The following is a 25818-nucleotide window of genomic DNA, read 5'->3' on the forward strand; positions in this document are numbered from 1 at the left end:
AAGGCTGACTGAGAAAGATTGATGCACTTCACCTGAGTTTTTGTATGGATTTCTGTAAATGAAACACTATCAAGCAAGCAAAATGTAACTTCCCACATGACTGAACACAGGCTGATGTGTTTGTATATGAAACATACTGAAGGCATGCACCTCAAGGCAAAAGTAACTGTGTTTAGAAGTTTGTCGTGGTTTAACACCAGCCAGCAGCTATGCACTACACAGCTGCTTGCTCACTCCCTCCCGGTGGGATGGGGGAGAGAATCGGAAGAGTAAAAGTGAGAAAACTCATGGGTTGAGATAAAGACAGTTCAATAGGTAAAGCAAAAGCTGCGCGCACAAGCAAAGCAAAGCAAGGAATTCATTCACTACTTCCCATCGGCAGGCAGGTGTTCAGCCATCCTCAGGAAAGCAGGGCTCCATCACGCGTAACGGTTACTTGGGAAGACAAACGCCATCACGCCAAACGTCCCCCCCCTTCCTTCTTCTTCCCCAACTTATATAAGAATATGGAATAGCCCTTTGGCCAGTCTGGGTCAGTTGTCCTGGCTGTGCTCCCTCCCACCTTCTTGTGCACCTGGCAGAACACGAGAAGCTGAAAAGTCCTTGACTAGTGTAAACTCTATTCAGCAAGAACCAAAACATCAGTGTATTATCAACATTATTCTCATACGAAATCCAAAACACAGCACTCTACCAGCTACTAAGAAGAAAATTAACTCTATCCCAGCTGAAACCAGGACAAAGTTGCACAGACACTCATAGAGAGAATGTTGTTAAAAAACCCCTAATATATTGGGATCTTTGTGCAGGATAATGCTTTCATGAGGAATAAAATCTCTTGAACAGGACAGTCAGCCACTATCTGGGTGGTGATGAGAGTCTCTTCCAAGTGTTTTTATTATAGTATCTCCAGCAGGGTTGGAAAAGACTCCCCAAAACATTGTTGTGCTCAGTTCCTATATCCAACTGGCCTGAGGTCCTGTGTGATCATTTAATCATATGCCAAATCCATTCCTGTTGATTACCTTAAACTATTTACCAACCAGCTCCTAGTGATCTTAACCATGCACAAAAGACATCCTGCATGATGATTTCTGCATATTTAGAAGTTCCTACTAGGTATTTACAAGTATCTTGTCTATGTACACGTTGGTTAGCTCTGGAGTAGGAACACCCTGGGGAGTCTCTAGGATGGCAGTTTCTTCACCTGGGATATGAATCAACACACTGGAAAGAAACAAGGCAGAGACATGAGCTGCCAAGGGGATTTGCTATGATTGCCCAAAATTGCCACTAGGAGAGCTCTTGTAACAGTTCGTCACTGAGGGAAGACCTTATTGCAGCCTTTCAATACTTAAAGGGGGCTTATAAGAAAGATGGGGACAGACTTTTTAGTAGGGCCAATAACGATAGGACAAGGGGCAATGGTTTTAAACTAAAAGAGGGTAGATTCAGACTAGATATAAGGAAGAAATTTTTTATGATGAGAGTAGTGAAACACTGGAACAGGTTGCCCAGAGAGGTGGTAGATGCCCCAGCCTTGGAAACATTCAAGGCCAGGCTGGATGGGGCTCTGAGCCACCTGATCTAGTTGTAGATGTCCCTGCCAATTGCAAGGGAGACAGACTAGATGGCCTTTAAAGGTCCCTTCCATCCCAAAGCATTCTCTGATTCTATGATTCTATGCTTTGTGAAGACAGTGGCTAGAGGTTCAGTCCACTCCCTTGTCTCACGTTGGTCTGATGTTTAAATTGTTCGTTGTGTCATTAGTGAGATAACTAATTGGATTTATGCACAGACACAGCCCCCATACACAGTTACACCACAATTATAACTATAGGACAAACTTGAATTTCATCCTTATAACCCATTTATAACTTAAATTCCACATCTCTTGCCACACGAAGAGGGAGGATCAGGAGTACTTTTAATGAAAAAGTTTTCACTGAAAATGACAACTTGCCAAAAGTTGTCTAGGTTTGCAAACACTAGAAATGTAAGTAATTGTTTCTTCTGTTTTGTTCTTACTGTATTTGTCCTACATGCTAATTTAGGACTAGTGAAAGTCAGTCAAAAAGAGAGTCACTGACTTCAGGAGAAGCTGGAATGGATCCATAATGAATTATTGTAAGGCTTGTATTCACACTTTATTTTGGCTACAATAATTAGATAAGCAAATTCTGGAGCTGATCCAGGCTAAGTACGCAGTCAGTAATAGGTCATTAAGATTTGGTTTATTTGTGTATTAGATAAAGTGACTGGACCTTCAAACTAAATCAGAGGGCTTTGCCTTCTGAGAAACTCCAGTTATGTGTACATCAGCAAATGTTTAAAGCTAAAGTCAATATTTAAGGAACTGGCAGCCATTCCTAACTCGGCATGCATTTTTTGTTCCACTCACAGGCATATTACTCAGAACTCACTTTTGCACCCTTAAAGTAAAACTGATTTCATTTCCTTACTGTCTAGCACATTAGAAGTAGATACATTGAAAGCTGGTGGGGCTTCGAGTCTGCAGATGCAAATGTACATGCTGGATTCACATTACTGAGCAGAGTCTTCTCCCGTGATGTGACTGCTTTTCAGTAAAGGGGTGCTTTGCTGCTGGTCCTTTCTGAGCACCCCAAATTACTATCCATGTGGTAAAAAACATGGCCACGGATTTTCTATATAAATTATAAATCTTAATGAGACCATCAAAATCAGAGTTGCAAATTTAGGCTATAGTGACACAAAGTACAATGTTGAACCTTCATTTTTTTTGTGTATCTTCATCTTCTTTGTTTTCATTTGGTTATCTACTGAGATTTCTAAAATTATCCATGTTCTTCTGGCTCTTCAGAAGTGAAAATAGCACATGGAGATTTGAGAAGTTCATTCCAAGAAGAGATATTAATCTGGTTTTGGGTAGGTTTTTTTCTGTTTCATTTCATTCACACATGCATGACCTGAAGACAGTTTAATATCAAAGTAAACTCTGCTGCAATGAAACAGTTTATGTTCAGTATAGGGATTAACTGATTTTGTCTGAATCTTAGCATCCAAATCATTTTTCTGTTCCTGTTGCTTGATAGTCCACCTCTCTATTCTGTATATGGAGTTTGTGCCATTCATCCTTTAGAATTATTTTTTTGCTACATTAAAAGCAAAAATGTTTTTTTATGTTCTGCTTTTCCAAACAATTGCTCCCACAAGCATTAACATTGGTAGAACAGCAGTAAGGCAGCTGAAATGCTCTGGATAATTCATGCATGGACTGAGGCAGACTTTGATCATAACAGTTTGAATTAGACCCCTACCACATTGTGCCGCATGCCCAACTGTCATGTTAAGGAGCAAAATGAAGGCCTGTATGAGGACCCTAAACATGTTGGTTTTTTTTTTTTTCATGGAGCCTGATTGATTTTGCTTTGTGTTGCAGGTTTCAAGTTGAATGAGAAAGGCAGAGTGCATGTGAGCATGGTGCATCACATTAAGGGTTTATGTAACCTGTTAGTCATTACAACTGACATAAGAAATTTGGATGTGTGATTCCTCTGCAATATTAAGGCTCTCTGCATGTGCATGGGCAAATTGACCCATGCCAAACCCTGGTCTGAATCTAAGCAAGGCTCTGGCAGCCAGATTTGAGACACCCCAACATGGTACAGTAGTCATCCCTGGAGACCCACACCTCTCGCTCTTTGATATCCATCTACCCTGGCTACATTAGCAGCCAGACTCTTGCACTCTGAGGAGGTCAAATGCAGCTCAGTGTGGCAGCTCTATCTACTCTATCTACACTGGTTACTATAACCTTCTCCTTTAGTCAAGAGGGAGAGGAAGATCATCAGCAGAGATGAGATAGCCTCTTCTTAGAAGTCTTTAGGTGCTTAAATGGACCTCATGTGTCCTGAGGATCTCTTAATTGCAGTGGCTGAAGTCAATGAAAAACTATATTGTATCAAAACTAAAGCTTAATGTTTTATTGTAGAAACTCAGACTTCCCATTCCTACCTAAGTATCTAAACCAGACTACTTCCTCACAGTTGAAAGAATATTTTAAAATTTATTTGCTAGTGCTTTTTCACTGTATTGAAGCATCCTAGCACAGAGTGCAAAATGACAATTCAAACGGTGCGCTGTATGTTATAAACAGCCCTGCCCTACATACAGCAAGTCACTTCCGTTCGTGAAGGAACAAAACTTTATATTCACTACATTAAAACCTACGTATGATCAAAACCCATTTTAACGTTGCTCATAGAACAACCTTACTCCTTGCACATGTATCGTTCATAGCTGGCACAGATACTGAGCATCTCAGTACTTGCTAGAGCTGCGTGTCAGCCTTTGGCATCGAGGATCATAGCTTTGGTTCAAGCTTGCTGTCTGAAGTAAACAACAATAAAGATAAAATAAGTTTTCTTGGGACTGATTGTGCCAGATTGGCCTGAGCATGAGGACTGTGTTTTTTCCCCTTGGTGTTAAGTGAAAGAGAAATTAATTTGAGCCCTAGGAGACAGGTATGTAGGGCTCACTGAAATTACAGGCTGGCTGCTGGATTAGCAGAGGTAGACATGGGAGTGTAACTACTGAATTTTTTATTGCACAGAAGAGGAGCAATTAAAACATAAGAGAAAGCAAGACTGTATAAACCAGGGAAGATTAGAATATTGTAAAGTAAAAGGATTTAAATTGGGATGGGTTTTAAACAAAACCAGTATATTAAATTTCAGGCATGGAAACAGCTGCTGCTGTCCGTAGGGAATTCAGGAAGGCTTTTTAGGTGTACTAAGTCTTAAAATACAGTGTTATGAATTTTCCTTCTTTCTTTCTTTCTTTCTTTCTTTAATTTTACTTAAAATAATACACTGATCACATGTGGTTTGTGGAAGTTCAGTTGTTTGGTGCAAACTGCTTCATGTGACATTATTTAGGTGAAAGTTATTAGGTCAGTTTTATGGGATTTTGCCAAGGTGGGAGAAAGCTCAGCCATTCCAGAAGGACACCAGCCCTTTGAGGAATGAAAGTTTGTGTTGCCTTTAGGTCCTGACCAAATTCTGTGTCTGAGACCTGTTTGCTTGGCAAAAGCAAACTTTATCAAGCTTAAATAATCTGTGGAGTTACATCCAGCAGGAGTCTGGAAAAGAACTGAAGGCCAAAGTATCAACATCTGAGGGTCATGGAAAGAGACTAAGGATGCACTACCTTTGTGCCCTGAGGAGGGTGGCTATATATGCATGTGTAGCAAGGGACATGCACTGTTGACAGATGCACAAAACTGCCCACCAGCAATGAAAATCCCACCTTTTTGTGCACATAGGCTTTAAAATGAGATAAAGATTGTGTCCTGAAAAAGAACACTAGCTTATGAATTGACATAAGGCTCAGTTGTGTTCAGGTTAGGGAAGCCCGGTGGGTTATTGGGTGGTGGATGAGCAATACACCGCAGCAGAAACTACTTGAGCATGTACTCTGAGTTCACCCTGGTCTCACAATATTGCTCTGCCAATGACAGAGGTTTGAGCCAATGTGTTTTACCCCACAAAATGAAAGTCTAGTAGTATGCACAAGCTCAGCTACCATGATTTAGCTGATGGAGGCAGTTAATACACTGTAGTTCAGTCTTGTCTCTCAGTCCTCCAAATACAGAGTCAGTGAGGGGACTGTTTTTGTGCGATGTTTCTACAGTACTCAGATTCATTGCTGTATCTCAATTACTGTGCATGGTTTATTCAGAATTTTCTTGAAGTCATATCTGTCATACTGCAATTCCTGTAGCTGGGTCTGGGGCACAACTGCTGCAAGTCTGGATGGGCACCTTCTCCTTGCAAGTAGCCTCCATATATGCTTCTCTGCCAGATGGAGAAGCTTAGCACTTGTTGCCACCTCCACCTATCCCATCTCTCTTTGTGGTGGTCACACCAAGAAGATATGATTATCCATTGTCTTTCCTTGGAGGACTCAAATTTTTCCAGCCAGAAAAGAAGATGGCAGCCTGAATTTAGGCTTAAGTAAGGACTTCAAGTGCTGGTCCCCAAGGTGGTCTGCACTACTGAACTATTTGAAAATTGTTATTGAAATGATTCTATAGTATTAAAAGATAATAAATGTAATATGTGTAATAAGCTAGAATTATAAAGAGAAAATAAATAGGAATAAAAGGCTATTCAATAAGCATAATGAAACAATAGCAGATGCAGAATTTAGTATAAAAGGATTATCAGATATTCCAAATTTTTGTAGCTGCTATTAGATATCCATTTTAAGTTGTTGTCTTTCACCTCATCCAGCGTTCTAGTGTGTTTTATTTAAATGTTGTGTGTAAATCCCCATCCACTATAAAATGTAGATATTATAAGCCTGTAAATATTATAAGCCATGCAAACTGAAAAAAAACCAAAAACCAAAGCAACTTGATATTATCCACTGAGGCCCAATCTCACTGATGAATTGTAATGGAGGTACCTGAATTGTGAATAAATAAATAAATAAATAAATAAATAGTTATGTGCTAAAGGTGTGATGAGAGAAATCCATGCCCATCTGGCCACATCTGTTGTTTCATTTAAGTTACCAGCACAAGTGCAGAACATCAGGGAATGGCTGCAAGTGTCTGTACATACTTTGTTTGCTCTGTCACAATCTCTGCTTTTCTGGAGGCACCAAGGATGGCTTCCTCCATGACTGATTGTATGTGCACAACATCCCCAATGGCCACTGCCAAGAGTTCAGTGGTCCTTGAGGTATTTTCACTGATTTTCCACATAACTGGCTTGGAGGCATGCAAATGGCTACTTGCACCCACAGTGATGATCTTGCCTGCTCCCAGCTGTGACTGTTCTTTGTGTGCCACATCTTGTTATTGAAAAAGAGGATCTTAATGGAATTGCCTGGATTGCAAAGTTTCTGCTGGAGTGCACACATAGAGCAGACTGGATAGAAATGGAATGCAAGGCACAGATGGAAAATAAGCATTTTAATTAATGCTAACTTTTATGTACTTGGAGGACCCACATGCTTGTAGATGTGATTCTCTCCCATTTGGTCATGCAGAAGCTAATTCTGATGAATTTGCTAATTTTGCCAAAGAGAATTCATAGCTGCCTCTTTTCACCCTGTTACTTTCTTGCAATTACTATTGTTTGACAGCTGTTGTTTTCATGCAAATTTCACGATGTGCTGTGTAAGTCTCTGTGAGGTGATAATATCTGTGCAGATCACACTTAAACAACAGAAATAAGAGCAGACCATACCATCATATTTCTGAGCTGCAATTTGATTTAATGTATTTGCCTACTGTGGCCGTATAAACCTCACAGGCAATACTGCCCGTTTCCCCTTGAGATTAATGATATTCAGTGGATGTAGATAAAAGTAAAACTGTCTTACATGTGTTAACTACAATTAGCTAGGATACTGTGTAGACCGTATTCTTGAACTTTATTTAGTCTTTTCACCTAGACAAACTGATTTTGCAGTGTTTTATGTCCACTTTACAGATGTGTAAATCCTACCACGCAGATGCAAAGGAGTGGATAAGTTGGCCATGTGCCATGATATCTGTTATTATATAGCTGGGATGGCTCTCCCAGCCTGCTTTCACTGCAGGACTGCTCCCAGAAGCCCCTCGAGCCGAAAAGAGGAGATAGTCAGCTTAAGTGATGTGTGCATTAATTCACCGGACAAAATTACTGTACTCTGCTTGTGGAACTGGATCTAACACAAGAATATTTGAGGCAAAACTGTACAAATGTTGTTAAAGGTCAATGTCCGAGATACCTGCTATTATTCTACTGATTTTTCATCATGTTAGATGCACTGTGAAGCCACACTTTGCAATTGTTAGCCACATTTAAGTGCTGGAAACATGTTGGTAATAGGAAATGTAAAATGACTCACTCTTAATGAATAAAAGGATATCAGATTTTTGTGTAAAGTATTAGTGCTTACCTGGTTCAATCTTAATAAAATAATAATGCATAGACACTTTGAGATCCTTCAAGATGAAAGATAATGTATCTTACTGTTGCACATCTTAGGCAAAGAGTAGACAACAATAGTACTTCATCTGCAAATTAGCTTGATTTTAATATACAGGAAGAAACAATAAAAGAACAGATATGAAGTCACTGTAAGAGGACTTGCACGTTTATCAGTTGTAATGGGCCACAATTCTATGATTCTATGATCTTGAAATAACTTAGCTTATTGTAAAGAGTAGAGGTGACTTCTTGTAATAGTAAAGTACCACAGAAAGGAGACAATATTTCAGTTTCATGATCACAGACCCCTTGATTGTAATGCAGTTTGATTTTAGCATTGTAAACTACATTCTTACTCAAATATATCACTGTTTCTGAACTACAGGTAAAATTCAATCAAGGCTGCTGATAGCAAATCAACTTATTATTTCAAGATATATTAGAGTATTGCCACTAAAAATAATTTGCAGTAAATGAAAGCATTGCTTAGTCAGCTGCTTAGTGCTAGGTTACATGATCAGATTTGTCCATAGCTATCACTGTCCAGGCACATACACACACACAGGCATGTACGTGCACATACAAAGTTTGCTTTCTTTTATATTGCATTTCTCTAATGTGTAGTTTGAAACAGTGTCTTGGATTTGCATTTCATAAGCAGCCAGCCACGCTTTCCGCATCCAGCTGCCGAGTAGCCTGTCCCTGTTGGTGAAGTCCTGGCTTCCCTTGTCACCCCGCAACTCTTGCTGAGCTGAACTGGCACTTTCAGCTTGGTGAATCAGCATAGTTGGCACTGAATTAGCAATTCTTAGTATTTCTGGGTGTTCAACTACACTTCATGAGGTAATTACTTTTGGAAATGCCAGTTCAGCACAGCCAGGGACAAGCAGAAAAAGAAATGCAGACTTTCCCAGCAAGGACAGCTGGGGCTGCTGATTAAGGATGGATGAATCTGTTTGGGAAAACAAATCTGCCTAAGCCCCAGTTCTGCAAAACTTCCATATTAATTCCTGTGTTTGTAAAAATGTTTGTGTCCCTTCCAGGCAGAGGGCTGGGATTTTTGTCTATTTGCTGTTGCCACCATCCAGTTTTCTTCCAAGAACTATGATCTGGTGACTGAAAAATGCTGAATTACTTGTCTGGTCACATCCATGTGGAGTCGCTAATGGTGCTGTTCTCTGATAGCCTCTTTGGCAACTCCATGCTGCATCTCCTTCAGCAGCAGCAGTAAATGTCATGGCACAGAGAATAATGGTATGCAGCGAACCAGCAGAGAGATTTAGAAATTGGCAACAGCTTATGTTGTTTTCAGTTGCATATCTTTATCAGGGCTGCTATTAGTACCTTTTGTCTTAGAAACAATGCAGTCGTATATTAGATTTCTGAAACCAGAAGGCTGCCCAGATTACTGGGAGAAGGTGATGTTAGCGTTGTAATGAAGAAAAGTACCGAGGAGCAGTGAGGCTGTGCATAAAGTCATGTTATATTGTAGGCAAATTTTGCTTAACAAGCACACGGTGTACGGATTTCAAGACCACGTGTGCAGGGCAGCTGTTCTTTGTCCTCCGGTGATGGGAAAGGATACTGTCCATTTGAATCAGGTGGTGACTTCAGATTATTAGTACATTTAAGCAACTTTTCCACAGTTCTAGAAAGTCTTAGCTGGACTACGCATCCGTCATTTTCCCTCAGAATAAGCCAATAACAAACCAATCAGACACTAAGAAATCTATTTTTTGGAAACAAAACAAAACAAAACAAAAAAACCCACCCCACCAACACCCAGTAGGTGTTAGTGAAGACTATCTTGGTACATATCACTGAGACAATTGCTTGTTGGGTCTCATGAAAAGCTCCAGAGCCTATTCCTGAAAATCTGGGGATACCTCACTCACCATCTTGTTCAGTATTCAGAAATTCATGTGCTGTCCATCATGCTGATTCCTCAGTAGTATGGGACTGGTATGTTAATGTATATACTGATTTCTGGTAATGCTTACCACTAGCCTCATAACTTATGAAGCACTTTCACATCACAGTGGGTCTAAAAGGTGATTACAAAACAGAAGGAAAACAGTAAGTCAAATCCAAGCAAGAACAAATACTATCTCATTAACTGAATGGCACAGTTTGGAATACATATCTGATGTTGCCATTTTTGTAGTGTTGGTATTAATCGAAGACAGTGTAATGACTTTTATAGTATTGCCTCTGGTTTGAGGGTGCTTAATAATCAGTTATGATGACAAAAACATTTTTAGTCAATGGGCTTCTCTGTCATCTGGGTTTTCCCATCAACTTTGGCAGATCTGGACCTGCTCAGAGCCCATATAACCATTTTTTGGAGGCATTGTGCAGTCCAGACAGATTGCGTGTACTGATGACATGGCATCTGGAGGTCCCACTAGAAGTTAGTGCCTTTGGAAACTAAATTAAGCAAAACCAAAGCAAAGCCAATTATCTTAATGTGCAAAATTATGCTGAATTAGAGCCCTGAGTGAAAGAAGCAGTTCAAATGCCCACCTTAGTGTAAAATCAGAATTATTTCTTTATGTGGAAGGAATAGTGATCAGCTCCTGCCACGCATTTCCCATGAACATGGGAGATCTCACTGCTGTTTTCATAAAAGGCTGATATATGGACATTAAGAGGAAATGGCCTGGATGAACTCAGTTAAAGCCAAAGTTAGGATCTAACCCTTCCCAGTAAATTTGTCAGCAGCTACAGGTGACACTGTCCTTTCTGCTTCCAGTGTCTGCTAGTTTATATATGCCTTTCTAAACACAGAAATAATTTGTAGCCATGGTAGCATGCTAAGGCCTTCCCTCCTCCCTCCAGAGACCAGGTGAGAGTGATGCTGAAAGTCAGATATAGTAAGGAGCATGAGGAGCACATTGGGTACGGTCCTTCTTCAGTCACAAGGGAAGAGGTGAGGAGTTTACAGTTGCTGCCTCCTCTGCAGGCTTGGTGCTATAAGTACATCCAGGACTAAAAATCCTTTTGCTTGCCTAAATAAAATTGCTCATCCACCCTCTTCCCTATCTTCTGCTCAGGAGATTCAAGAGCTGTTCAATCTTTGCAACATGAGACACCCACCAAGTTCTTAGGATGAGTGCTCCTCTCCCCAAACCCTCAGGAGAGTGGCTCAATTCACATTTCCAAACCCTTTTCTTAGTGTGTGGAGAAATATCTTGCCAATAACCTCTGCAGCAATGACATTAGGAAAGCAAGGTGTAGGGCGCCTTTTAGAGAATGGGATTAGATTAACATTTTTCCCCCAAACCCTTGCTCTGCCTCCCATTTTCCACATGACTTTTCTACATACCAGGTATCACTGGCCACCTGCCATCATGCTAATGGTGGCAAAGTCACTACTGATTTCTGAAATAATCAAGCCCTGTGGCAGACATCCTGCCTGGGTGAACTCAGCCCATCGTATATAAATAGCTGTGGTTGAGGGCAGCGCAATAACTTGGGCTCTTCTTGCAGACTGGAGCCAAAATGAGCCTGACTCAACAAATATTGCAAAGGGGCAGGATTAAGAAACTTTTTTCCAGCATAGAAAAGGGCGTGTTCTAAAACCAAACTGAAACAAAACAAAAACCCCAAACCAAACAACTAGGAATGCTGCAGGAAAAGAAGTCAGCACTGAAGGAGCTGGATGGAGTGGAGTGAAGCATGAGAGAAGTGAAGTATTTGTCACTAGGGGGCAACGTGGTATCAGATAAGTGGATGGATGCTCCCCTGGAAGACAGTGAAATATGGGGACAAGAGCATGCTACCATATGGAGGAGAGACTTAAAAATAACAAGGCAGCCTGGTGAAGCACAGCAGAATGAGAAATTGAGTTTTACTGCCCTTAGTCATCATATTGACTCTCTAGCTCAGCCAGAGAGGGGAATGGGAGTCGAAGGGGAGAATGTAGCTGCTGTGATTCAATCAGCAGTGCCAACAACAATACAGTCAGACACAAGCTGTTCCTGAATGAAGGAGACATGCTAGAATCATATTCATGATCAAGGTGCAGAAAGGGGTCAAAAATAAATATAATGCATTTGGTGTCTGAGTTTCAAACAAATCTCTGGATTTGTGACATCTATATCTTATATCAGAAATACTGTTAGTCTCTCACAAAACAAGTCTAGAAGCTCTCAGTCCATAAACTCTGAGTTGATTCAAATCTCAGCACAAAACACATAGAAAAGTTACCCCTTAAATCACTCCATGTCTGTCTAAGAGTGACAGAAAGGAGAGAAACAACATTTCTGTAACTTCTGATATATATTTTGTTAACAGAAGCCAATATTAGACTACTGAATTGCTGAAATAACACTGGTTTAAAACTTGTATAAATAAGCTTTTAAATTTGGACCCTGTATTTGACCAACTTTGATCATAGAAGAGATGGAAGATGAATCTGGGATAAAAGGCTGCTGAGGGTTAGACTTAAAACAGCATTTAAAAGGTTTTTACAGGGGAAGTTATTTTTAATCCATCCAGAATGTGAATATATTGGCCTAAACTGCTTAGTACACACAGACGGATCCCTGGCCCTACAGCAAAATAACCAAAATGACCTGGTGTCTTCATCCAGAGCAGATTAGCTAGATCTACACCATGGAGCATCTTTCTTCTCTGGAGTCCATGGGATCCTAAAATAAAATAGTTAATTAGTGCATGAAATTGTTTATGAAATACTGTGAGGAGTGTGTTGCAACCTGCCAGAATGGTGTTTTTGTATATTTGTGTAGTATAGTTGTGTCCATCTAATAATTTGCTGTGAATGTAAAGAGCAGCCTCATTTTACCCTCTCTCCTCCCAGGCCCACCCCAACTCTGCTCCCACCTGCGCCATATAGGAGCTGCCTCTGGCGCTCATCTTCATGCTTTCACTAAGCTGATTTAATTTGCTAAGTTTGCAGAATATACACACTTGTTTTGGTGTGTTGATTTTCTGTCAGTTCAGTGAAACAAAAAAGCTCATGATGGAGACTGCTGGGCATCAGATCTGGCACAAACAAACCCACAGCAGCTGGTAGGAGCAGGATGGCCCATTCTCTGCTCTGTCTCAGCTGTATCAATGAAATGTGCCCTTATTCCACTTTAAATTAATAAATCATTTATATGCAATCTATATGCACTGAGAAGATCTTGACAATCAGACCTGTCCATTTATTAAAGCTAATTACAGTCTTTGATATTCAGAATTTGACAGAAACTGAAAATGTTTTTGGGGTATTCCTCCTTTCTCCTCATCACAAATAATAATAATTTTGAAAAGTTGAAGTCAGGTAAAAGGAAATCTGTAGCAAAGATTTTTAAGTGTTCTGCTTTTCCCAGGGAAAGCCAAACTTCACTTTCTTGGATTTAGTCAGATCTGCATAGTAAAGCTAAAGGCAAAATAGTTGAACATCATTGGAAATAACAGTCAGGATCTAAAACAAGAATGAGGTGTTCTGCAAGAAAAACACTTACAACAGTTATTTCTAAGTGGGAGTGAAGTGAATAGCTAATTGCCATTTCTGAAATGAGCTTTATTCTCTTGTTTACTACGTTGTAAACCAAGAATAATTCCACTGTATTTTACTGTGTTAGTCATGTGAAAGTGATACAACTGAGTCAGAATTTGTGCTTCTGCTTTATTACTGGATATGAAGAGTTATGATTTGAAACAGCAATGTGAATCCTTCTGAATGGACAAAATTGTTTCATTTGGGAGGCCATTCTCTATCCAATAAAACTGTGGTTGGAACTAATTTTCTCCTTATGCTACATGGGACAAAATTGCTCTTATTGCTGTGCAAGTATTTACTGCCTTTGGCACAATGGAATTCAATTCTTTTCTGGGATCCAGGTACTTCACTAGTACAAATAATTACAGCTGTGGCACGGGGGCTATATTTTGTAGTTGGACATAATCAAAGCCATGAAAGAATTATCATAATTCATAAAACGTACAGTGAAAAGACATCATGAGGCAGCATAACTCACTTAACATTAATTCAGTCATACTGGTTGGGACCAAAGGTCCGTCTGCCCAGTGACGTCCTTTCGATGGCAGCAGAGAGCCTAGGGAAGATTGCATAAACTGGGCAAACATAAATTCTACTTTCTCCTCATACTCTCCCAGGCATTAAACTTTTACAGTGACTATGTGAACCAGAAATGTTTTTTATGTATTTAAGTAACACCCAATTGGTTTCATTCATATGGGCTTGTCCATTCATCCTTTGAACCCATGCAGAGTTTTAGCACTAGTAGTACCTTCTGACAAGGAGTCTCACATCTTCTCTATTTGTTATGTGGAAAAACACCTTCTTTTGTTTGCTTTTAACTCTTCTTTCATTTGATGCCACCTATTTTCTGTACTGGAAAAGACAGTAAATCATCAACCCTATTCACTTCTTCATGTAAGAGATTTTTACGTACCTACAGGTCATGTCCTCCAGAATTGTCTCTTTTCCAACACTGAAGAGTTTAATTAGTACTTCATTTTATGGAAGCCTGACTACAACTGTCCCAAGAAACATCCATATGCAGAAATTTATTCATAACAAGATATCTTGACCTTGTGTTTCTTTCATTTTAACCTAAAACACAGGAAAAAAATGCACAAGATTTTTGTGATTTTGAATATGTTCCAAGTCAATCTTATGAAGTGACCGTGATTTGTTTCAATGCTTCTCACTTGAGAAGAATATCATTTGAACTCTTTGAATACAGTAAGCAGACATGTGTCATTTTGCTGAGCACTTTTTCAAGGATTTGACAGCTTTTTATTTCATGCATCATTCACCCCTTGCTTTAGTAATCACACAAAGTAACATTTCATTAATGCAAAGTTAAAAAGCTGATAAGATATTGAGAAATAATATCTGGACCAAGGCATGTTGGTAATGGATTTCATTGTACTGTGCTACCCCAAGCAATGCTCACACCAATGTGACATCTACTTACTGCAAAAATAAATAAGAGATTGAACTGGAGATTATTTATTAATTTTCTTTACCACTGGGAACCTGGACTAAAAAAGCTAAGTCAACCCAACTCCAGTGTGGTACAGAGGCTGTAACTTAAATGTTGTGCATCAAAAAAAGATTATCAGAATATGGACTTTTGCTTTCCTCATACTGGCTATGAAGAGGTACAAGGAGAGACTCCAGTGTGAATCTTTCTGAACAGAAAACATTTTCTTTCTCCTAGAGGCCGTGCCAGAAATATTGCTGACTTCCACAGTGAGTAGGATTTGCTGTGACATGTGTCACTTACATTACTCAAAAAGTGTAAGTAAGCAAAGAAAAACAGGATTAATTTAAATTTGCATCACAGGTGCTGTAGAGTATTGACAAAGGGATTTGAATTGCAGTCGGCTGTCTAAATGGCACACTAGTTATACAAACACAAGTGAATCCAGCGCTGTATCATTGTGAGGCTGTTTGCTAATGGTGCTGAAATGGTGATGGCCTGCAAATGGTATTGTAGTCTTAATAGCTATATGTACTAAAAAGTACATTTACATTAAAGGTATAGAGTTGGCAAAAGTAAGCCCTTAAAATTTTATAATTAAAAAAATATTTATTTAAGGTTGTCTATGCAGCATCCCGATGTTACAATCTTTAATGATATCACTACATAAAGTTTTTTTCACTGAATGCTTCCATCTGATAGATCCATTGCAACAGGAAACACAGAGATTTCTATTTGCTGCATTTCAATTATTGTTTACAAAGGGTACAGGAGCATTCCTAAATGGATTGCAAAGACCATTTTTTTAAAATGGAAAATTATATATAAAGCAGTTTAAATGAAACTACTTCACCTAAACATTTAAAAAAGTATTGTCATGAGGTAAATTTGCATTCCAGATGCTTTCGGAAACTGAGGACAACTTTCTAATATCAACATATGTATTTTAAACATTTAAAAGCCAGTATTATGAAAATCCAGTGTTATGAAAATCCAGTATTATGAAAAAAAAAGGAAGAAAAAACCCCAAAATCCTAACCCCAGGTTATGGATAGGCTTTCTTTCTTAGATACATTATTTAATATAGTTTACATAAGAGTGAATTTCACTTTTTTATTCTGGTAGCTTTTTTAATTCTTGGTTCCTGAGTTCAAATACATCCAATGACAAAATGAAAGTGATTTATTTCTGGGCAATGGGTCTTCCTTCACTGGCCGAATGTAGAAATCTAGTACCATCAGCTATAGGTATTTCTAGACATCAGTAGAGAGCTGTCAGATATGCCTCAGAACTTGACAGAGACCTGGCAGATACTGGAGGTCACCTCAGCCAGTGGCCTTTAGTCTCAGAGTAAGAGTTAATTTAAATGCCTACATATGACAGCATCCTGTGATGCTTCCAGCTGCTGGAGCAAAAAGAGGCAGATCTTGGTGAAGTCCGGTGGCATATCTGCCTGAACTGTACAGATGTCTTGGATATCCCTGAGCATCATTGGTTGCAATAGACATCTCTTCTGCCTTTAGTGATAACAGTTAATGGACTGCGCAGAAGGTCTTTGTTGTTCTACCTTTGGGTGCCTACTTCAGGTGAACTGAATCTCTCTACAGTCTCCAGTGACTATGCTGACCAAACTTTTGTCTGCTATGAGACAGTAGACAACAGCACAGAAGTAGACATTGACATTTAGTGGAACTTGGCAGTCTGAGGTTTACAGTTGGACTTGATGATCTTACAGGTCTCTTCCAACCTAAATGATTCTATGATTTAGGCACTTAGGCATTTAGGCATATGTAGACATTGACACTGAAACTCAGTTCTACACTAGATGGTAGTTACTAAATTGATGAAGTGCCCACTCTTCCCAGAATAAAGAGCACACTTAAGAAAACCGTATGTTATTCAATAGCATTCCTTTTCCCCTTTTTTTTTTTGTGTTTTAGAAGGTGATTTACCTCTTCAGCATGTCTCCTTTGTTCAGTCCACCACTGCACTGTAAGAAACTGAATGTATTTTTTAGCACTACAGATGTATCTTCTTTTAAATGACATTATTTTTATTGCAGTCACTCCTGAGTGCTTTTTTCATGATTTCGGAATAGATAGTAAGGAAGAGAGTTGGAGTAGTAGGGAAAGTGAAGAGATGGGTTCTGTTTCATACACTTTATCTACATGGTCTGTGATTAAGTTAAATAGCTCAACTTGTAATAGAAATCCATCAGAAGGATTGTGCTTATCTTTAAGTCTTGGTAGTCTATAAGCAATCTTAATATCAGGTGTATGCCAAAAAGGCTGTCATGAATAAGGACAACTTTTAAGAATGGTATTTCTGAACTGGGGTCACAAAATGGATAACTACTGGTGATGGCAGGATATCCGAAATCTAACCCAGGATAGAATAAGAGAAGTTGACTCAGAAAATATGCTCCAATGTGCAAGTCTGGCACCTGTGTTAGAAACATGTATTTATTCTTTGGGTGAAGCTAAGCACCAATTGTAAGTGCTGAGCCTCGTGCAATGACTGCTTTGCATGAAGTTTCACTGTAATCTTTGACAACTTTGTGAACAGGAAAATGCAGCTGGGTGGAAAGGAATACACTAAGCATAAATGTAATGGACATGGAAAATAAGAGAGCTGTTCTTGCAGCTATGGTTTGGGGAAAGAGAAGTGAGAAGCAGTTTTCTAATCCTTCAGGCTTGTTAAGAAACCCATGAAAAGAAATTCCAATTTTAACAACCGAGTAGCCAGACAAACTTTAGGATAAAGAATCCCTGGAGGAGGAGAAAGAAGAAAGGAAAATCTCCTAAATCCATTGAGAAGATGGACCAATCAAGAAGAGTATATTGTCAAACACAAGCTTGATAATTATTCTATAATATTGCAACTTTGTGTCTTATTTTAATGTAATATTTTAACCTTTTCCTTAATAGAAGAAACCAAATGCATTCTCCTTCTTTAATCTTGTTTTACAGAAAGTGTGATTGTTGAGTAATCTGACTCAGTAAAGAACTTTGTTCCTTTGGACATAGTGACTCTCTGAATAGCAGGAAATGGCATGATCAGGGAAGGCCTACCAACCAACATCAGTAGTAGATTCCTGGAAAGTAGATACTGGTCAGTGGTTGTTTTAAAGCTAGTGACACTAGGATATGAAGAAGAGGTCTTCCAAAGTGTTTGTGACAAGCAGTAAGAGTGGTGGCAAGGTGACTTCTGATGTTGTGAAAGACAGTCCATGCATGTGAGACAAGGCGCAGTTATAGCTCTGCAAGTCCCTGAATGGACTGCAAAGTTGTTTCTTGAGATGTTTGATCTTCCCAGAACTCATGTGCTAAAAATGGGTTTACTACATCTTTGAAAAACAGTTTGGGGCTTGACTATTTCTGTACATGAACCTTTTTTTTTGTTGTATCCTGTCATCCAGACATTTATCTTTATTGTTGATAGCCTAAAAAGGGGAATATCGAACACACCTTAGCTTGCTTATGATTTGCTCTTTCTATCAGCTTCCAGATATAATTAGGTTTTCCCCCACCCTTTCTTCCCCTGCTTCACAAGAAAAAAAATTTAAGTTGCGGTCCTCCTGCAAGGAGGAAATGAGAGGAAGTGGTGCAGGTAACATCCAGCTATTACATTTCCTTTCATACTTTGTATGGTATAAACCATAAACTCATCTTTACAAATACCATCTTGAATTAAGGAAGGTGTATAATATAGTCTTTTTGTTCATGGCAAGGAGCAACTGATAATCATCATTACTTTGTTGCTATCGCCTACTCCTTCCTTTTCGGGTGTACATGCATCCTTACTTTCTTAAAATTGTAGTTACATTTTCCTTTTCATCTGTGTTATATTGTTTGATCTTCTTGACCTCTTGCAAGTATTTCAGAGGACTCTTTCTATTAGTTGTGTCTGATGGGTCTTTCATTTTTATAATTTCTTTCTGAAAAAAAATAAATAAGTTTGTTGTACTGCAATTAACAGTACATTATCTCCAGTACAGTAATGACAGCAGCATGACAACTTGCAAATTAATGGTAAAATAGATTATCACCCTTTCACACACATTTTTGAGATATTTTGCAACATTATTTCTTTGTGCAATATAAAGTCAGGAATGTGTTAAATGGCAGCATAATTTATTGTTGTTTACCAGATACAGGATATTTTATTAAGGTTCATAAGCCTTCTATATCTTGTCAAATATGTGAGGAACACTTGATAAACCATTTTGGAAAGTGTCATGGATGCAAACAGCAGGTAATAGAGCCAAGAATGCTTTTTTCTGGGCACATTTCTTAAATGCAGGTGTTGCTGGCTCTCCTATACAATTTCCTTTGAAAGCTTTCTTTTGTAGGCCTGTTTCTGCATCTTATACAAAAAATATTCTCCCATGCTTTGTTTTATTCAATTATTTTACTATAAGGATCTTAGTAGTAGTAGTACTTCACTGTCTTATGCCGGTGCTCAGAGATTTCAATCAGAGCTGGACTTTATGATACAATGCATTATAAATGCTGTGTGCAGTTTACTATAGGCTATAAAAAGCTTATTTGCTAAGGAGCTCATGATGTAGAGGTGAACAAATGTCATGAGGCTCTTGAAGCCACTTACTCCACTGGAATTAAATTTACTATGATTTCCTGGAAAGCAGTGTCCTTCCTCCAATTCAAAATAAAACATTTTTCTTTATTTTTTTCTATCACACAGTATGAGCAAACAATAATAACTTATTCTCATCTCCTTTTCTCCTTTCATTAGGAATCGAATGTTTACCATCATAGTAATATTCATTCTTGAGTTCTTGGACTGTTTTGCAAGTCCTCTAATTCAGTTGTGGTAGAATAACACACTAGCAGTCAGCAAATGGTTAACACTTGTGAAACACAAAACTATATATCAGTAGGATGTGCGAAAAAAGTTGAAATTCTTCCAAGATTTTTCTCTCTGGCTATAATCCCAAAATGAAATTCCAGGATTACAGTCACATATTCTTTTGCTTTTAGACAGGAGACAGGTTAAATTTAAATTGTCAGGATTGGGACTGCTTCCCCACACTCGTGTTCAGATAAACACCCTAACCTCATCCTCATTTCACTCCAGGTCATGGACTAGCCTTTACACATCCATGCCTCCATGAGATGGGAACCCTGGCTCTCAGGTTGGAAGGGAGTTCAGCTCCACAGACTGACTAGATGTCCATCTCTAAGATGTTGGGGTTTTGTTGTTTTTTTTTTCTGAATGTGCTGGAGCTATCACATTGCAAAGCTTTAAATTTTGAAATTTGATCCAAATTTGGATTGATGTTGATGAGGGCATCAAATGACACATTTCAGCATGCAGAGAGATGAGTGAGGATAATGAAGGGTGGTAGCAGTCTGAGTACCTGTCATGTCAGACCAAAATCAAAGTTCTTTCTTCAAAAAATAGTAGCAACAACTTTATGAGAAGAAAAAGCCAGTCCTATTGAACTTGTTCTAATTTTTCGTATCCCTAGTCCAGCCATAAACAATTACTTTTCACTAAAAATTGTAAAACAGTGGCTGTAGCTGGATGATTCATCAGCAACATTTCCAAGATATGTATCTTCCTGAACAATACCAGGAATAAATCTTCCAGTATCATATTCATATGCTTCTTGCTCACAGTAAAATGCCAAAAGATTAACCCGATACCAGTTAATTGGTGCTTTGTGGATCTCTGTATGAGCTGAACAACAGTGTTTTATAAAAGTCGGAAACTGTTTGCTCGGTTGTAATAATGTCTCTAACAATTTCAACAATTAAAATCATTGTAGGGATTGTGCAAAGTGTATTTATTACCCTTGTTAATCAGAATGCATGAATCAAAAGAGAAAAGCTGTTATCCTGTGAGCTGAACCTGACTTCTCTGAGTACAGTGAGATTTATCTTGCAAGGGAAAATGTTGTATAAATTCAAACACTTCTCTCCAGTGTTTACTATTTGTGTCACACTAACATTGTCCTATGATTATTTTTAAGAATTGCTAGTCTCTGCTTTACTCTGTGGCTCACCTGCTTTTTTATATTCACCAGATGATAAATTCAAGGAACTCTGACACATTCTAGGGTCTCTTGTGTCTCCTTTGCCAATTAAACCTGGTCTGATCATGACCATTAGCTCTGTAGCTTAAAAGGAAGTCTACTAAAGAGCATTAATTTGACAACCCTATCTGGGTTGTGCAAGTTCTTTATATCTTTCCTTGCACATTGCAGAGTACCTAATTTCCTGTATTACAATTCTCGTTTCATCCAGATCATTGCTGGTCTTGTTGTGGAGAGTAATCTGTATGTCTGATTGCATATACACAAGGACATGGTCTTGTGTAAGTGTCTTTAAAAATATTGATTTCTGGTTTTGTTGCTAAGATTATGTTAATATCTTCTGACTAAATGATTGAGACATCAACAACACCTGCAATCCAAGTATTAGTTAATTTCTAATTGTTTGTGGTAATTGTTGTTATTTTTGTCATAATTTATTCCATATAGAAAGAGATTAAGCTGAAGATTCTTCATGATATCAAATACTGTCTGAGAAATGAAACTTCTGTGACCACAGGACTAAGTTCTTGACATACAGCATCCTTCTGAACTATACACTCCATTCACCTGCAAATCTGTACATTTATGAACCACTGTTAAAAATTTGGGAATTTTAGACTTGTTAGAATGGAGAGGAAACAACCTGAGCCTTCTTGTAGTCTTTTTTTTTCTTTCCAGCACTGTAAAGATAATCCATGAGATCACTTCTATGTTTCCCTCAGATTGCTGTAAAGGATTTCCTCAGAGAAGGTCCCCAGACTGAAGAGCACTATGCACATTTACACGGTGACCCATTCCCATCTCATTTTACACTGTCACCACAGCTCACCATATTGGGCATGACACCTAAAGCACACATATTTGTGGCACTCAGTAAAAACCTTCTGGTCTGGCTTTTCTGCAGTGTACATGCCCTGTAGCCATGGTTCACTTATGTAGGATGGTCAGATTGCCACCACCCTTCAGTGTCCTCACTCAGCTTTCTGCAAAAGCATGTTGCAACTAAATTGTGAGGTTAAAGAAAGGGCAAGAAGGGGAACAAGAAAATTCAAGGACCTGCATACCAGAAGGTGAGACTATGATGAACTCCAGTGGACAACCTGGTCACTCTGGCCAAATTGGAGCCAGCATCAGATGTGGTCATGTCCTGGTTGCTGTTACCCATAAGCTGGCCTTTTGTATATTGGTGCTTGCAGGTATGTGTCACAGCATCCATGAGTAGACTAATTATCCTCTGGAGAACCTCTGAAGATGACAGTACCAGTACAGTCCACCAGGAAGCTCTTGAGCTACTAGGAGACAAAAGCAAGAGAAATATTTATATGGAAGCCATTCCTGGGAGCAGAGCACATTAGAGATAGGTCACTGACAGAGCACTGAGGGACAGGCCATTTGGTTTACTTGAGTCATGCAGACTTAAATACTACCAGGGTGCACAGGTTGTGTGATGGCTTCTTTCTCGAGGAGCTGGTGGGAGTCCTCAAGACTTTGTGTCTTAAGTAGTTATTCCCATTTTTGGCTTTGCTTAGAGGAAAATGAAAAGGGTAGGTAAAGATTAGATATGGTTTTCTTTAAAATCCTCATTTTTGATAGTGTCTATGAAGACAGAATAGAATTTTGTAAATGTTTGTTGGAACAGCTAAGAATGCATTCTAGTCATGCATTTTTCTAAATTATATCTTCCATTGTAGTTTATTCTACTTTATCATTGCAGTGTTGTTTTTTATAAGTGCATAAAAATAAAGTGTTATTGTCATGTTCCCTTGAGTAACTTTATGACTACATTTTTTAGTTAACTGACTACTGTAATTATGTAATGCATATTTTGTGTACTGGAAGCTTTATGAATATAACTTTAAAATACACTGTAGTCATTGAGTTATACTTCCTTTATCATTTTTTTCCTTAGTAAGATGTGACTTTTTCACTATTTTCAATACTTTTCATGAGGAACATTATAGAAAAAGTAAACATGCGAATATATTCTTAGTTTAGATTTGTTTGTTTATTTGTTTTTTCCCTTGGGCTTTTTAAAATCTGGAACTGATACACAATATTTTGTAAATGTGTCTCAAATTATTTTTTTAAATTTGCATTTTTGTGATGAATAAAGTATGCTCACTTTTTAAGAAAAAAGCTACTAGTCCTTGTGATTACTAGAACCTAAACTGAAATGTAAATTTAATATGAGTGAAGTATTGACAGAAACAAAAGATATCAAGATTTTAAATTCATCTTTTCATTTCACTAAGTTAATGAAGAAATGTACTTTCACCAATTTAAGTTAGCTTTTTCTCTGCTCAACAATTCAACAAAACTTTGAAGCCTGGATGTAATGGTAAACAATAAATCCATTTGGCAGTTTTTACCACGTTTAGGTTAGAACTTGGTCTACCTTTTACTTTTAGTCATTTTACTGTGTTGAGAAATGGACTCCAGAAATATATGTTAAGCTTTCCACAAAAACAATAAATATTTTAAATGATCTCAGCTGCTTCTTATCCTGTTGTCAAAGTCTTCACTTTTTGTTTCATATTTCTCTAAATCAAAAAAGAATATATTGACAATATTAATGTGCCAATACTCTATTGACAGATTGCATTAATGGGCTTGGAGTTGAGAAGGTGAGGACACATTGTTCTGTAAATCCAGACATATTTCTTTATAAATAAGAACTAATGCAGGATGCAGATTAATGGCCACACCCACTGTTCTGGACTGCTATGCTCATTACAGCGTCTAGCCAAAGCTGACATAGGTATGCAGATGGATGACAGACTTTCACTCCATAAAGCAGAACGGGTCTAGATCAATGATCTAGAGGAAGAAACTTCTTTGGAGCATGCAGATGGGATAGAGGCCAAGACAGTGAAAGCAGTTGGAGAAGGTGGGACTTTTAACAGGGTTCTGCCAGATCGACTGCTCTGCTTCCCTAGCCTGTTGTCACTGCTTTCACCATTACACAAGTGGTTACTGTCATCTTTTGATCCCGTATATGTGACCAACACTAGATCTAACGTATCAGAAGTAGCCAGCTATATGGAGCAACAACCCTTGGGTAAATGCAGCTTTGTTGTCTGGAGTGCTCCACTAAAATAAGGCTGGAGGCTGTATGGTTTTCTCCATGTTAAAATGGTTGCAACTAATTGATCTAGTTATAATTGATACACCTTCAAAGCAGTATGAAAGACAATAGTTACAATATAAGACCTCTTGGTGTCTTTTGCCATATGCTGCTGCCTGTGTTGGGTTGCATCATGACCACATTGTCAGGTACAGTTGTACCCAGAGAGCCACAGAGCTTTCTGTCATTCTAGTTAGCAATATGCACAATTGGACACAAGATGGGGAGGTTAATACAGCTGGCTATCCCACATCCCTAGGGAAAAACATAGGCAAATATTATGCATGTAAAAGGTTAAAATTAATTATTAAATCCTTCTCTGATTTGCACATTCAGGAAGAACATCAACAATCATTTTCTACTATAATTTCCAGATGTCTCTTTGTTCCTAGATATAAGATGAGCAAACTGGGGCTTGGGCTAGTCAGATACCATCAGGTCTGCTCAACTTCTTGCACAGCTCCACAAGCTAATCAGGCGGAGGTGACCAAAGCAGCAAGATGTTGCCACCAGTTCTTATCATTTCAATAAGTATTGTAGCTATTGAAGTTGTTGTTGGATTTATTGGAAATGGATTTATTACAGCTGTTAATATCATTAACTGGATGAAAAGCAAAAAAATTTCTTCTGCTGATACGATCCTGATCTTTCTAAGCACATCAAGATTTATCTTGCAAGTGACCATACTGATGTACATTCACAGTCTCTACTTTGCAGATGTATTTAAGCTGGCTTCCGTGTACAAAGCTTTTGGTGCTGTATGGATGTTTGTAAACCATGCCAGTTTGTGGTTCAGCACCTGGCTCTATGTACTCTACTGCGTAAAAATAATCAATGTCACTCAATGGCTGTTGCTGCAAATCAAGCTCAGAATAGCTGGGATGGTCCCATGGCTGCTTCTAGGATCGCTGGTGATCTCTTCCACGACTTCTCTTCCTTTACTATGGATTACGCCCAGCACTTACCTCTGCAGCTCAACAGGGATCTGTAGAGAAAACAGCACAGCACGTATCACTGACTGGGACAGTTCGCATCTCTACCTGCTTCTTCTTTATTTTGTAGGTTGCTTTTTTCCTCTAATATTATCTGTGGTAACCTCAGCCCTATTAATTACATCTCTATGGAAACACACAAAGAAGATGCAATGTTACGTAGATACTTTCAGGGATCCTTTGATAGATGTTCACCTAACTGCCATCAAATCCATTATTTCTTTCTTGATCCTGTATCTTTCCAGTTTTGTAGCCCAAATTCTGTTGATACTCTCAACTTCTCAAAGTAAAGATGTTGTGAAAGTTGCAGTATCCTTAGTTGTAGCTGGGGCATATCCTTCCATACACTCTATTATCCTGATCATAGTCAATTCAAAACTGAAATTGGCATTCAGGATGCTTTGCCAGCATCTTAAGTGCCATTTGGAAAATATGGCTCCATGCCTCATAGACCTTAAGAGAAACACTCTCAAGTAACAGAGCTGGAATCAAGACTTCTATGCGTTTACTGTTTCATCATCTTTTTTCTTAGTCAGTAACTTTCAGAGATTTCTGTGATTAGACCTCCTTAACATTTCAGAACACCTGAAATAACATGCATTTTAACCTTTTTTTCTACACCACTCTTGTTCCCTTAATCTTATTTAATAAAGAGTAAGAATAAGAATGTACTGAAAGGAAACAATGCACTTCAATAATAAATCAAGTACAG

At 38.5% G+C, this 25818-nt stretch overlaps 1 protein-coding gene across 1 annotated transcript; it reads left to right on the forward strand.

The window, feature by feature from the left end:
• The first annotated feature begins 24614 nt into the window (after positions 1 to 24614).
• LOC104017394 (taste receptor type 2 member 40-like) lies at positions 24615 to 25583 on the forward strand. Its single transcript, XM_009470421.1, has one exon. The coding sequence runs from the start codon at positions 24615 to 24617 to the stop codon at positions 25581 to 25583; it is 969 nt and encodes a 322-aa protein (XP_009468696.1).
• Positions 25584 to 25818: the final 235 nt, after the last annotated feature.

This window comes from Nipponia nippon, unplaced genomic scaffold (assembly GCF_047370975.1).
Source record: "Nipponia nippon isolate SJK-2023a ecotype South Korea unplaced genomic scaffold, ASM4737097v1 scaffold_2, whole genome shotgun sequence".
Lineage (NCBI taxonomy): Eukaryota > Metazoa > Chordata > Aves > Pelecaniformes > Threskiornithidae > Nipponia > Nipponia nippon.

Coding starts and splice junctions, on each gene's coding strand:
- LOC104017394 (XM_009470421.1), top strand. CDS start 24,615: ATGTTGCCACCAGTTCTTATCATTTCAATAAGTATTGTAGCTATTGAA.